Here is a 12,597-nt window from a genome sequence, read left to right as displayed (position 1 = left end):
CAGATAACAGAGACAGGCTTTATTTCACCTGAAATACAGCCCATTTGGTAGTTTAGGCTCTTAAAAGTGTGTGTGTGTGTGACCTGTGTGCTTGCGACAAATGTATATATGCACCTGTGTGTCAGTTTGTGCTTGCAACGCGTGTGTCTGATGCGTGTGTGTGTTCCCCAGGTGTGCTGCAGGCAGGTAGATGACATGCAGGGTGAGCCATGGACCAGATCACCTTCCATTATGACACGGTGCTGTCTGACGTTCACCTGTTGCTGCCCAACTCTCGCCACCTCATGGCACGCCTTAACCGTGTAGGACAACCAGGTACTGTGTGTGTGTGTGTGTGTGTGTGTGTAAAATGACACAAAACTACATTATGAAAATGTTTTAATTTAGTTTCAATGTAGGTCTTTCCTGAATGTCAATGGAACTGTCCCAACCCTCTATTGCTGTGTTTACACAGGCAGCACAATTCTGGTAGTTTTTTCCCCCAATAATTGGTCTTTTTACCAATCACATCAGATCTTTTCACGTCCGATCTGTTTCAGAGCAGATCTGTTTGGTCAAAATACCAATGAGTGAAAAACAAGATCAGAATTGGGGTGCCTGTCTAAACGCAGCCTGTGTGTCTAGTTTTCAAGATCAGAATTGGGGTGCCTGTCTAAACGCAGCCTGTGTGTCTAGTTTTCAAGATCAGAATTGGGGTGCCTGTCTAAACGCAGCCTGTGTGTCTAGTTTTCAAGATTAGAATTGGGGTGCCTGTCTAAATGCAGCCTGTGTGTCTAGTGTTCAAGATCAGAATTGGGGTGCCTGTCTAAACGCAGCCTGTGTGTCTAGTTTTCAAGATCAGAATTGGTGTGCCTGTCTAAACGCAACCTGTGTGTCTAGTGTTCAAGATCAGAATTGGGGTGCCTGTCTAAACGCAGCCTGTGTGTCTAGTTTTCAAGATCAGAATTGGGGTGCCTGTCTAAACGCAGCCTGTGTGTCTAGTTTTCAAGATCAGAATTGGGGTGCCTGTCTAAACGCAGCCTGTGTGTCTAGTTTTCATCTCCCGGTTCAGAATCCTGTGGGACGGAACGAAGCAGCGCACCTGTGACCTCGGTTCCCCCTGCGGAGGGGAAGAGTTAGACCGCGACACCCAGGAGGAGAGTGGAAGGGGAGATGCTAGAGGGAGTGAGACTGGGGCTGACGGAGGAGTGGACAGGGATGAGGACGGAGGGGCTGATGGAGGAGTGATCAGGGATGAGGACGGAGGAGTGGACAGGGATGAGGACGGAGGAGTGGACAGGGATGAGGACGGAGGGGTAGAACCACCCCTGGATGAAGATGGAGATTTAGAGGTACCACGCAGGTCAGTTACATCGCACCTCCACATCAGTCACCACAGTTATTACAGTCAAACCTTCCCTTCTACATCTCACCTCCACATCACCACAGTTACTACAGTCAAACCTTCCCTTCTACATCTCACCTCCACATCACCACAGTTACTACAGTCAAACCTTCCCTTCTACATCTCACCTCCACATCACCACAGTTACTACAGTCAAACCTTCCCTTCTACATCTCACCTCCACATCACCACAGTTATTACAGTCAAACCTTCCCTTCTACATCTCACCTCCACATCACCACAGTTACTACAGTCAAACCTTCCCTTCTACATCTCACCTCCACATCACCACAGTTATTACAGTCAAACCTTCCCTTCTACATATCACCTCCACATCACCACAGTTACTACAGTCAAACCTTCCCTTCTACATCTCACCTCCACATCACCACAGTTATTACAGTCAAACCTTCCCTTCTACATCTCACCTCCACATCACCACAGTTACTACAGTCAAACCTTCCCTTCTACATCTCACCTCCACATCACCACAGTTATTACAGTCAAACCTTCCCTTCTACATCTCACCTCCACATCACCACAGTTACTACAGTCAAACCTTCCCTTCTACATCTCACCTCCACATCACCACAGTTATTACAGTCAAACCTTCCCTTCTACATCTCACCTCCACATCACCACAGTTATTACAGTCAAACCTTCCCTTCTACATCTCACCTCCACATCACCACAGTTATTACAGTCAAACCTTCCCTTCTACATCTCACCTCCACATCACCACAGTTACTACAGTCAAACCTTCCCTTCTACATCTCACCTCCACATCACCACAGTTATTACAGTCAAACCTTCCCTTCTACATCTCACCTCCACATCACCACAGTTACTACAGTCAAACCTTCCCTTCTACATCTCACCTCCACATCACCACAGTTATTACAGTCAAACCTTCCCTTCTACATCTCACCTCCACATCACCACAGTTACTACAGTCAAACCTTCCCTTCTACATCTCACCTCCACATCACCACAGTTATGACAGTCAAACCTTCCCTTCTACATCTCACCTCCACATCACCACAGTTATTACAGTCAAACCTTCCCTTCTACATCTCACCTCCACATCACCACAGTTATTACAGTCAAACCTTCCCTTCTACATCTCACCTCCACATCACCACAGTTACTACAGTCAAACCTTCCCTTCTACATCTCACCTCCACATCACCACAGTTATTATAGTCAAACCTTCCCTTCTACATCTCACCTCCACATCACCACAGTTATTACAGTCAAACCTTCCCTTCTACATCTCACCTCCACATCACCACAGTTATTACAGTCAAACCTTCCCTTCTACATCTCACCTCCACATCACCACAGTTATTACAGTCAAACCTTCCCTTCTACATCTCACCTCCACATCACCACAGTTATTACAGTCAAACCTTCCCTTCTACATCTCACCTCCACATCACCACAGTTACTACAGTTAAACCTTCCCTTCAACATCTCACCTCCACATCACCACAGTTACTACAGTCAAACCTTCCCTTCTACATCTCACCTCCACATCACCACAGTTATTACAGTCAAACCTTCCCTTCTACATCTCACCTCCACATCACCACAGTTACTACAGTCAAACCTTCCCTTTGTGTTGTATGGCCTTCATTTGATTGTTGTCCTGGAGATGTTTTACGGCCAGTGGGTCAATAGAATGGTAGAATACACCAAGATCCAATATACAAATGTGGTTGTGCATCAGCAGGGTTTCTCTTCTTATGACAGCCACCGACAGTCACTCAATTATCTCTCTCAGCATTATTTAGAAATGTGGTTGTGCATCAGCAGGGTTTCTCTTCTTATGACAGCCACCGACAGTCACTCAATTATCTCTCTCAGCATTATTTAGAAATGTGGTTGTGCATCGGCAGTGTTTCTCTTCTTATGACAGTCACTCAATTATCTCTCTCAGCATTATTTAGTACTTGTTTTTTATATATTGGTAAGTTAGTCTAGCGGCCAGCTATGTAAACTTGTCATGGTCGAATTGCCGACCGAGGAGCCCGCATTGATTTTGTTCGTCAATCTCACTCAGGTATCATATTACAAACAGCAAACATTTCTCTCTACCCTGTAGCAGAATGTGTAGAGTTGCAGCAAACATTTCTCTCTACCCTGTAGCAGAATGTGTAGAGTTGCAGCAAACATTTCTCTCTACCCTGTAGCAGAATGTGTAGAGTTGCAGCAAACATTTCTCTCTACCCTGTAGCAGAATGTGTAGAGTTGCAGCAAACATTTCTCTCTACCCTGTAGCAGAATGTGTAGAGTTGCAGCAAACATTTCTCTCTACCCTGTAGCAGAATGTGTAGAGTTGCAGCAAACATTTCTCTCTACCCTGTAGCAGAATGTGTAGAGTTGCAGCAAACATTTCTCTCTACCCTGTAGCAGAATGTGTAGAGTTGCAGCAAACTAGTAATAAAATAAACAGAGCCAAATCTTCTCTCTGACACTTTTTTTACGGCCCATTTCTCCATCAAAGTTTCCCATCCCTGTTCCAGACTGACTATTGTAGATGTTATACCTGTCAGTCTGAGATAGAGACATTACTAACTATTGTAGATGTTATACCTGTCAGAGTCTGAGATAGAGACATGACTAACTAACTATTGTAGATGTTATACCTGTCAGAGTCTGAGATAGAGACATGACTAACTAACTATTGTAGATGTTATACCTGTCAGAGTCTGAGATAGAGACATGACTAACTAACTATTGTAGATGTTATACCTGTCAGAGTCTGAGATAGAGACATGACTAACTAACTATTGTAGATGTTACACCTGTCTAGACAGTCTGAGATAGAGACATGACTAACTAACTATTGTAGATGTTATACCTGTCAGAGTCTGAGATAGAGACATGACTAACTATTGTAGATGTTATACCTGTCAGAGTCTGAGATAGAGACATGACTAACTAACTATTGTAGATGTTATACCTGTCAGAGTCTGAGATAGAGACATGACTAACTATTGTACATGTTATCCCTGTCAGAGTCTGAGATAGAGACATGACTAACTATTGTAGATGTTATACCTGTCAGAGTCTGAGATAGAGACATGACTAACTAACTATTGTAGATGTTATACCTGTCCAGACAGTCTGAGATAGAGACATGACTAACTAACTATTGTAGATGTTATACCTGTCTAGACAGTCTGAGATAGAGACATGACTAACTAACTATTGTAGATGTTATACCTGTCTAGACAGTCTGAGATAGAGACATGACTAACTATTGTAGATGTTATACCTGTCAGTCTGAGATAGAGACATGACTAACTATTGTAGATGTTATACCTGACAGTCTGAGATAGAGACATGACTAACTAACTATTGTAGATGTTATACCTGTCTAGACAGTCTGAGATAGAGACATGACTAACTAACTATTGTAGATGTTATACCTGTCTAGACAGTCTGAGATAGAGACATGACTAACTAACTATTGTAGATGTTATACCTGTCTAGACAGTCTGAGATAGAGACATGACTAACTAACTATTGTAGATGTTATACCTGTCAGAGTCTGAGATAGAGACATGACTAACTATTGTACATGTTATACCTGTCAGAGTCTGAGATAGAGACATGACTAACTAACTATTGTAGATGTTATACCTGTCTAGACAGTCTGAGATAGAGACATGACTAACTAACTATTGTACATGTTATCCCTGTCAGAGTCTGAGATAGAGACATGACTAACTAACTATTGTACATGTTATACCTGTCAGAGTCTGAGATAGAGACATGACTAACTATAGTAGATGTTATACCTGTCTAGACAGTCTGAGATAGAGACATGACTAACTAACTATTGTAGATGTTATACCTGTCTAGACAGTCTGAGATAGAGACATGACTAACTATTGTAGATGTTATACCTGTCTAGACAGTCTGAGCTAGAGACATTACTAACTATTGTAGATGTTATACCTGTCAGAGTCTGAGATAGAGACATGACTAACTAACTATTGTAGATGTTATCCCTGTCAGAGTCTGAGATAGAGACATGACTAACTATAGTAGATGTTATACCTGTCTAGACAGTCTGAGATAGAGACATGACTAACTAACTATTGTAGATGTTATACCTGTCTAGACAGTCTGAGATAGAGACATGACTAACTATTGTAGATGTTATACCTGTCAGTCTGAGATAGAGACATGACTAACTAACTATTGTACATGTTATCCCTGTCAGAGTCTGAGATAGAGACATGACTAACTAACTATTGTAGATGTTATACCTGTCTAGACAGTCTGAGATAGAGACATGACTAACTATAGTAGATGTTATACCTGTCTAGACAGTCTGAGATAGAGACATGACTAACTAACTATTGTACATGTTATCCCTGTCAGAGTCTGAGATAGAGACATGACTAACTAACTATTGTAGATGTTATACCTGTCAGAGTCTGAGATAGAGACATGACTAACTATTGTAGATGTTATACCTGTCTAGACAGTCTGAGATAGAGACATGACTAACTAACTATTGTAGATGTTATACCTGTCAGAGTCTGAGATAGAGACATGACTAACTAACTATTGTAGATGTTATACCTGTCTAGACAGTCTGAGATAGAGACATGACTAACTAACTATTGTAGATGTTATACCTGTCTAGACAGTCTGAGATAGAGACATGACTAACTAACTATTGTACATGTTATACCTGTCTAGACAGTCTGAGCTAGAGACATTACTAACTATTGTACATGTTATCCCTGTCAGAGTCTGAGATAGAGACATGACTAACTATTGTAGATGTTATACCTGTCTAGACAGTCTGAGATAGAGACATGACTAACTAACTATTGTACATGTTATACCTGTCTAGACAGTCTGAGATAGAGACATGACTAACTATTGTAGATGTTATACCTGTCAGTCTGAGATAGAGACATGACTAACTAACTATTGTAGATGTTATACCTGTCTAGACAGTCTGAGATAGAGACATGACTAAATATTGTACATGTTATCCAGGCCCAGACAACGACTCCCTGAGAGGGACAGAGACATGGTCTACCCCATCATCCTCAGCCAGGCAAGAAGAGATGAAGAGGAGGAGGATGAGGAGGAGGAGTGTCCTAGAGACGTCATCAGGATAGGTGAGAAGAGAACAGGACTGAGTGGAGACGGTCTGAGAGGCACAAGTGTGTGTTATAACTGAGTGGAGACGGTCTGAGAGGCACAAGTGTGTGTTATAACTGAGTGGAGACGGTCTGAGAGGCACAAGTGTGTGTTATAACTGAGTGGAGACGGTCTGAGAGGCACAAGTGTGTGTTATAACTGAGTGGAGACGGTCTGAGAGGCAGAAGTGTGTGTTATAACTGAGTGGAGACGGTCTGAGAGGCACAAGTGTGTGTTATAACTGAGTGGAGACGGTCTGAGAGGCACAAGTGTGTGTTATAACTGAGTGGAGACGGTCTGAGAGGCACAAGTGTGTGTTATAACTGAGTGGAGACGGTCTGAGAGGCACAAGTGTGTGTTATAACTGAGTGGAGACGGTCTGAGAGGCACAAGTGTGTGTTATAACTGAGTGGAGACGGTCTGAGAGGCACAAGTGTGTGTTATAACTGAGTGGAGACGGTCTGAGAGGCACAAGTGTGTGTTATAACTGAGTGGAGACGGTCTGAGAGGCACAAGTGTGTGTTATAACTGAGTGGAGACGGTCTGAGAGGCACAAGTGTGTGTTATAACTGAGTGGAGACGGTCTGAGAGGCACAAGTGTGTGTTATAACTGAGTGGAGACGGTCTGAGAGGCACAAGTGTGTGTTATAACTGAGTGGAGACGGTCTGAGAGGCAGAAGTGTGTGTTATAACTGAGTGGAGACGGTCTGAGAGGCAGAAGTGTGTGTTATAACTGAGTGGAGACGGTCTGAGAGGCAGAAGTGTGTGTTATAACTGAGTGGAGACGGTCTGAGAGGCACAAGTGTGTGTTATAACTGAGTGGAGACGGTCTGAGAGGCACAAGTGTGTGTTATAACTGAGTGGAGACGGTCTGAGAGGCACAAGTGTGTGTTATAACTGAGTGGAGACGGTCTGAGAGGCACAAGTGTGTGTTATAACTGAGTGGAGACGGTCTGAGAGGCACAAGTGTGTGTTATAACTGAGTGGAGACGGTCTGAGAGGCACAAGTGTGTGTTATAACTGAGTGGAGACGGTCTGAGAGGCACAAGTGTGTGTTATAACTGAGTGGAGACGGTCTGAGAGGCACAAGTGTGTGTTATAACTGAGTGGAGACGGTCTGAGAGGCAGAAGTGGTGTGTTATAACTGAGTGGAGGACGGTCTGAGAGGCAGAAGTGTGTGTTATAACTGAGTGGAGACGGTCTGAGAGCAGAAGTGTGTGTTATAACTGAGGGGAGACGGTCTGAGAGGCAGAAGTGTGTGTTTATAACTGAGTGGAGACGGTCTGAGAGGCACAAGTGTGGTTATAAACTGTAGTGGAGACGGTAGAGCACAAGTGTGGGTATACTGAGTGGAGACGGTCTGAGAGGACAAGTGTGTGTTTATAACTGAGTGGAGACGGTCTGAGAGGCACAAGTGTGTGTTATAAACTGAGTGGAGACGGTCTGAGAGGCACAAGTGTGTGTTATAACTGAGTGGAGACGGTCTGAGAGGCACAAGTGTGTGTTATAACTGAGTGGAGACGGTCTGAGAGGCACAAGTGTGTGTTATAATGAGTGGAGACGGTCTGAGAGGCACAAGTGTGTGTTTATAAACTGAGTGGAGACGGTCTGAGGAGGCCACAAGTGTGTGTTTATAACTGAGTGGAGACGGGTCGGAGAGGCCACAAGTTTGTGGTTTAACTGAGTGAACTGGTCCGAGAGGCACAAGTGTGTGTTTATAACTGAGTGAGTAACGTCCTGAGAGGCACAAGTGTGTGTTATAACTGTGAGACGGTCCTGAGGAGGCACATTGTGTGTTATACCTGAGTGGAGACGGTCGAGAGGCACAAGTTGTGGGTATAACTGAGTGGAGTAACGTCCTGAGATGCCACGTGTTTATACTGAGTGTAGACTGTCTGAGCGGCACAAGTTTGTTTTATAACTGAGTGGAGACGGTCTGAGAGGCACAAGTGTGTTGTGGTTATAACTGAGTGGAGACGGTCTGAGAGGCACAAGTGTGTGTTATAAACTGAGTGGAGACGGTCTGAGAGGCACAAGTGTGTGTTATAACTGAGTGGAGACGGTCTGAGAGGCACAAGTGTGTGTTATAACTGAGTGAGACGGTCTGAGAGGCAACAAGTGTGTGTTATAACTGAGTGGAGACGGTCTGAGAGGCACAAGTGTGTGTTTAACTGAGGTGGAGACGGTCTGAGAGGCACAAGTGTGTGGTATAACTGCGTTGAACCGTCCTGAGAGGCACAAGTGGTGTGTTATAACTGAGTGGAGACGGTCTGAGAGGCACAAGTGTGTGGTTATAACTGAGTGGAGACGGTCTGAGAGGCACAAGTGTGTGTTATAACTGAGTGGAGACGGTCTGAGAGGCACAAGTGTGTGTTATAACTGAGTGGAGACGGTCTGAGAGGCACAAGTGGTGTGTTATAACTGAGTGGAGACGGTCTGAGAGGCACAAGTGTGTGTTATAACTGAGTGGAGACGGTCTGAGAGGCACAAGTGTGTGTTATAACTGAGTGGAGACGGTCTGAGAGGCACAAGTGTGTGTTATAACTGAGTGGAGACGGTCTGAGAGGCACAAGTGTGTGTTATAACTGAGTGGAGACGGTCTGAGAGGCACAAGTGTGTGTTATAACGAGTGGAGACGGTCTGAGAGGCACAAGTTGTGGTTATAACTGAGTGGAGACGGTCCTGAGAGGCACAAGTGTGTGTTATAAACTGAGTGGAGACGGTCCTGAGAGGCACAAGTGTGTGTTATAACTGAGTGGAGACGGTCTGAGAGGCACAAGTGTGTGTTATAACTGAGTGGAGACGGTCTGAGAGGCACAAGTGTTGGTTATAACTGAGTGGAGACGGTCTGAGAGGCACAAGTGTGTGTTATAACTGAGTGGAAGGACGGGTCTGAGAGGCACAAGTGTGTGTTATAACTGAGTGGAGACGGTCTGAGAGGCACAAGTGTGTGTTATAACTGAGTGGAGACGTCGGAGGCACAGTGTGGTTATACTGAGTGGAGACGGTCTGAGAGGCACAAGTGTGTGTTATAACTGAGTGGAGACGGTCCTGAGAGGCACAAGTGTGTGTTATAACTGAGTGGAGACGGTCTGAGAGGCACAAGTGTGTGTTATAACTGAGTGGAGACGGTCTGAGAGGCACAAGTGTGTGTTATAACTGAGTGGAGACGGTCTGAGAGGCACAAGTGTGTGTTATAACTGAGTGGAGACGGTCTGAGAGGCACAAGTGTGTGTTATACTGAGTGGAGACGGTCTGAGAGGCAGAAGTGTGTGTTATAACTGAGTGGAGACGGTCTGAGAGGCACAAGTGTGTGTTATAACTGAGTGGAGACGGTCTGAGAGGCAGAAGTGTGTGTTATAACTGAGTGGAGACGGTCTGAGAGGCACAAGTGTGTGTTATAACTGAGTGGAGACGGTCTGAGAGGCACAAGTGTGTGTTTAACTGAGTGGAGACGGTCTGAGAGGCACAGTGTGTGTTATAACTGAGTGGAGACGGTCTGAGAGGCACAAGTGTGTGTTATAACTGAGTGGAGACGGTCTGAGAGGCACAGTGTGTGTTATAAACTGAGTGGAGACGGTCTGAGAGCACAAGTGTGGTGTTATAACTGAGTGGAGACGGTCTGAGAGGCACAAGTGTGTGTTATAACTGAGTGGAGACGGTCTGAGAGGCACAAGTGTGTGTTATAACTGAGTGGAGACGGTCTGAGAGGCACAAGTGTGTGTTATAACTGAGTGGAGACGGTCTGAGAGGCACAAGTGTGTGTTTATAACTGAGTGGAGACGGTCTGAGAGGCACAAGTGGTGTTATAACTGGTGGAGACGGTCTGAGAGGGGCACAAGTGTGTGTTATAACTGAGTGGAGACGGTCTGAGAGGCACAAGTGTGTGTTATAACTGAGTGGAGACGGTCTGAGAGGCACAAGTGTGTGTTATAACTGAGTGGAGACCGGCTGAGAGGCACAAGTGGTGGTGTTATACTGAAAGTGAGACGGTCTGAGAGGCACAAGTGTGTGTTATAACTGAGTGGAGACGGTCTGAGAGGCACAGTGTGTGTTATAACTGAGTGGAGACGGTCTGAGAGGCACAAGTGTGTGTTATAACTGAGTGGAGACGGTCTGAGAGGCACAAGTGTGTGTTATAACTGAGTGGAGACGGTCTGAGAGGCACAAGTGTGTTTATAACTGAGTGGAGACGGTCTGAGAGGCACAAGTGTGTGTTATAACTGAGTGGAGAACGGTCTGAGAGGCAAGAAGTGTGTGTTATACACTGAGTGGAGACCGGTCTGAGAGGCAGAAGTGTGTGTTATAACTGAGTGGAGACGTCTGAGAGGCAGAAGTGTGTGTTATAACTGAGTGGAGACGGTCTGAGAGGCAGAAGTTGTGTGTTATAACTGATGGAGACGGTCTGAGAGGCAGAAGGGTGTGTTATACTGAGTGGAGACGCGTCTGAGAGGCACAATGTGTGTTTTATAACTGAGTTGGGAGACGGTCTGAGAGCCCAAGTGTGTGTTATAACTGAGTGGAGACGGTCTGAGAGGCACAAGTGTGGTTATAACTGAGTGGAGACGGTCTGAGAGGCACAAGTGTGTGTTATAACTGAGTGGAGACGGTCTGAGAGGCACAAGTGTGTGTTATACACTGAGTGGAGACGGTCTGAGAGGCACAAGTGGTGTTTATAACTGAGTGGAGACGGTCTGAGAGGCACAAGTGTGTGTTATAACTGAGTGGAGACGGTCTGAGAGGCACAAGTGTGTGTTATAACTGAGTGGAGACGGTCTGAGAGGCACAGTGTGTGTTATAACTGAGTGGAGACGGTCTGAGAGGCACAAGTGTGTGTTATAACTGAGTGGAGACGGTCTGAGAGGCACAAGTGTGTGTTATAACTGAGTGGAGACGGTCTGAGAGGCCAAGTGTGTGTTATAACTGAGTGGAGACGGTCTGAGAGGCACAAGTGTGTGTTATAACTGAGTGGAGACGGTCTGAGAGGCACAAGTGTGTGTTATAACTGAGTGGAGACGGTCTGAGAGGCACAAGTGTGTGTTATAACTGAGTGGAGACGGTCTGAGAGGCACAAGTGTGTGTTATAACTGAGTGGAGACGGTCTGAGAGGCACAAGTGTGTGTTATAACTGAGTGGAGACGGTCTGAGAGGCACAAGTGTGTGTTATAAACTGAGTGGAGACGGTCTGAGAGGCACAAGTGTGTGTATAACTGAGTGGAGACGGTCTGAGAGGCACAAGTGTGTGTTATAACTGAGTGGAGACGGTCTGAGAGGCACAGTGTGTGTTATAACTGAGTGGAGACGGTCTGAGAGGCACAAGTGTGTGTTATAACTGAGTGGAGACGGTCTGAGAGGCACAAGTGTGTGTTTATAACTGAGTGGAGACGGTCTGAGAGGCACAAGTGTGTGTTATAACTGAGTGGAGCGGTCTGAGAGGCACAAGTGTGTGTTAATGAGTGGAACGGTCTGAGAGGCACAAGTGTGTGTTTATAACTGAGGGAGACGGTCGAGAGGCCACAGTGGTGTTTATAACTTTGAGTTGGAGACGGTCTGCAGAGGCACAGTGTGTGTTATAACTGAGTGGAGACGGTCTGAGAGCGCACAAGTGTGTGTTATACTGAGTGGAGACGGTCTGAGAGGCCACAAGTTGTGTGTTATACTGAGTGGAGACGGTCTGAGAGGCACAAGTGTGTGTTATAACTGAGTGGAGACGGTCTGAGAGGCACAAGTGTGTGTTATAACTGAGTGGAGACGGTCTGAGAGGCACAAGTGTGTGTTATACTGAGTGGAGACGGTCTGAGAGGCACAAGTGTGTGTTATAACTGAGTGAGACGGTCTGAGAGGCACAAGTGTGTGTTATAACTGAGTGGAGACGGTCTGAGAGGCACAAGTGTGTGTTATAACTGAGTGGAGACGGTCTGAGAGGCACAAGTGTGTGTTATAACTGAGTGGAGACGGTTGAGAGGCACAAGTGTGTGTTATAACTGAGTGGAGACGGTCTGAGAGGCACAAGTGTGTGTTATAACTGAGTGGAGACGGTC

At 45.4% G+C, this 12,597-nt stretch overlaps 1 protein-coding gene across 2 annotated transcripts in view; it reads left to right on the top strand.

Moving 5' to 3' along the window:
- The window catches only part of LOC109887112 (methyltransferase-like protein 22), a 42,861-nt gene that overhangs the window by 932 nt on the left and 29,332 nt on the right, over window positions 1–12,597 (top strand). For both annotated transcript variants that reach the window (XM_031814235.1, XM_031814236.1), the window contains 3 exons: window positions 172–315; window positions 1,033–1,342; window positions 6,410–6,534. In XM_031814235.1, the coding sequence (XP_031670095.1) occupies window positions 210–315; window positions 1,033–1,342; window positions 6,410–6,534 (541 nt within the window). In that variant the 5' untranslated portion in view covers window positions 172–209. The remainder of the gene's footprint in view (window positions 1–171; window positions 316–1,032; window positions 1,343–6,409; window positions 6,535–12,597) is intronic.

This window comes from Oncorhynchus kisutch, unplaced genomic scaffold, assembly GCF_002021735.2.
Source record: "Oncorhynchus kisutch isolate 150728-3 unplaced genomic scaffold, Okis_V2 Okis06b-Okis10b_hom, whole genome shotgun sequence".
In the NCBI taxonomy this organism is placed as follows: domain Eukaryota; kingdom Metazoa; phylum Chordata; class Actinopteri; order Salmoniformes; family Salmonidae; genus Oncorhynchus; species Oncorhynchus kisutch.
This window is presented reverse-complemented; position numbering and strand designations above follow the sequence as displayed.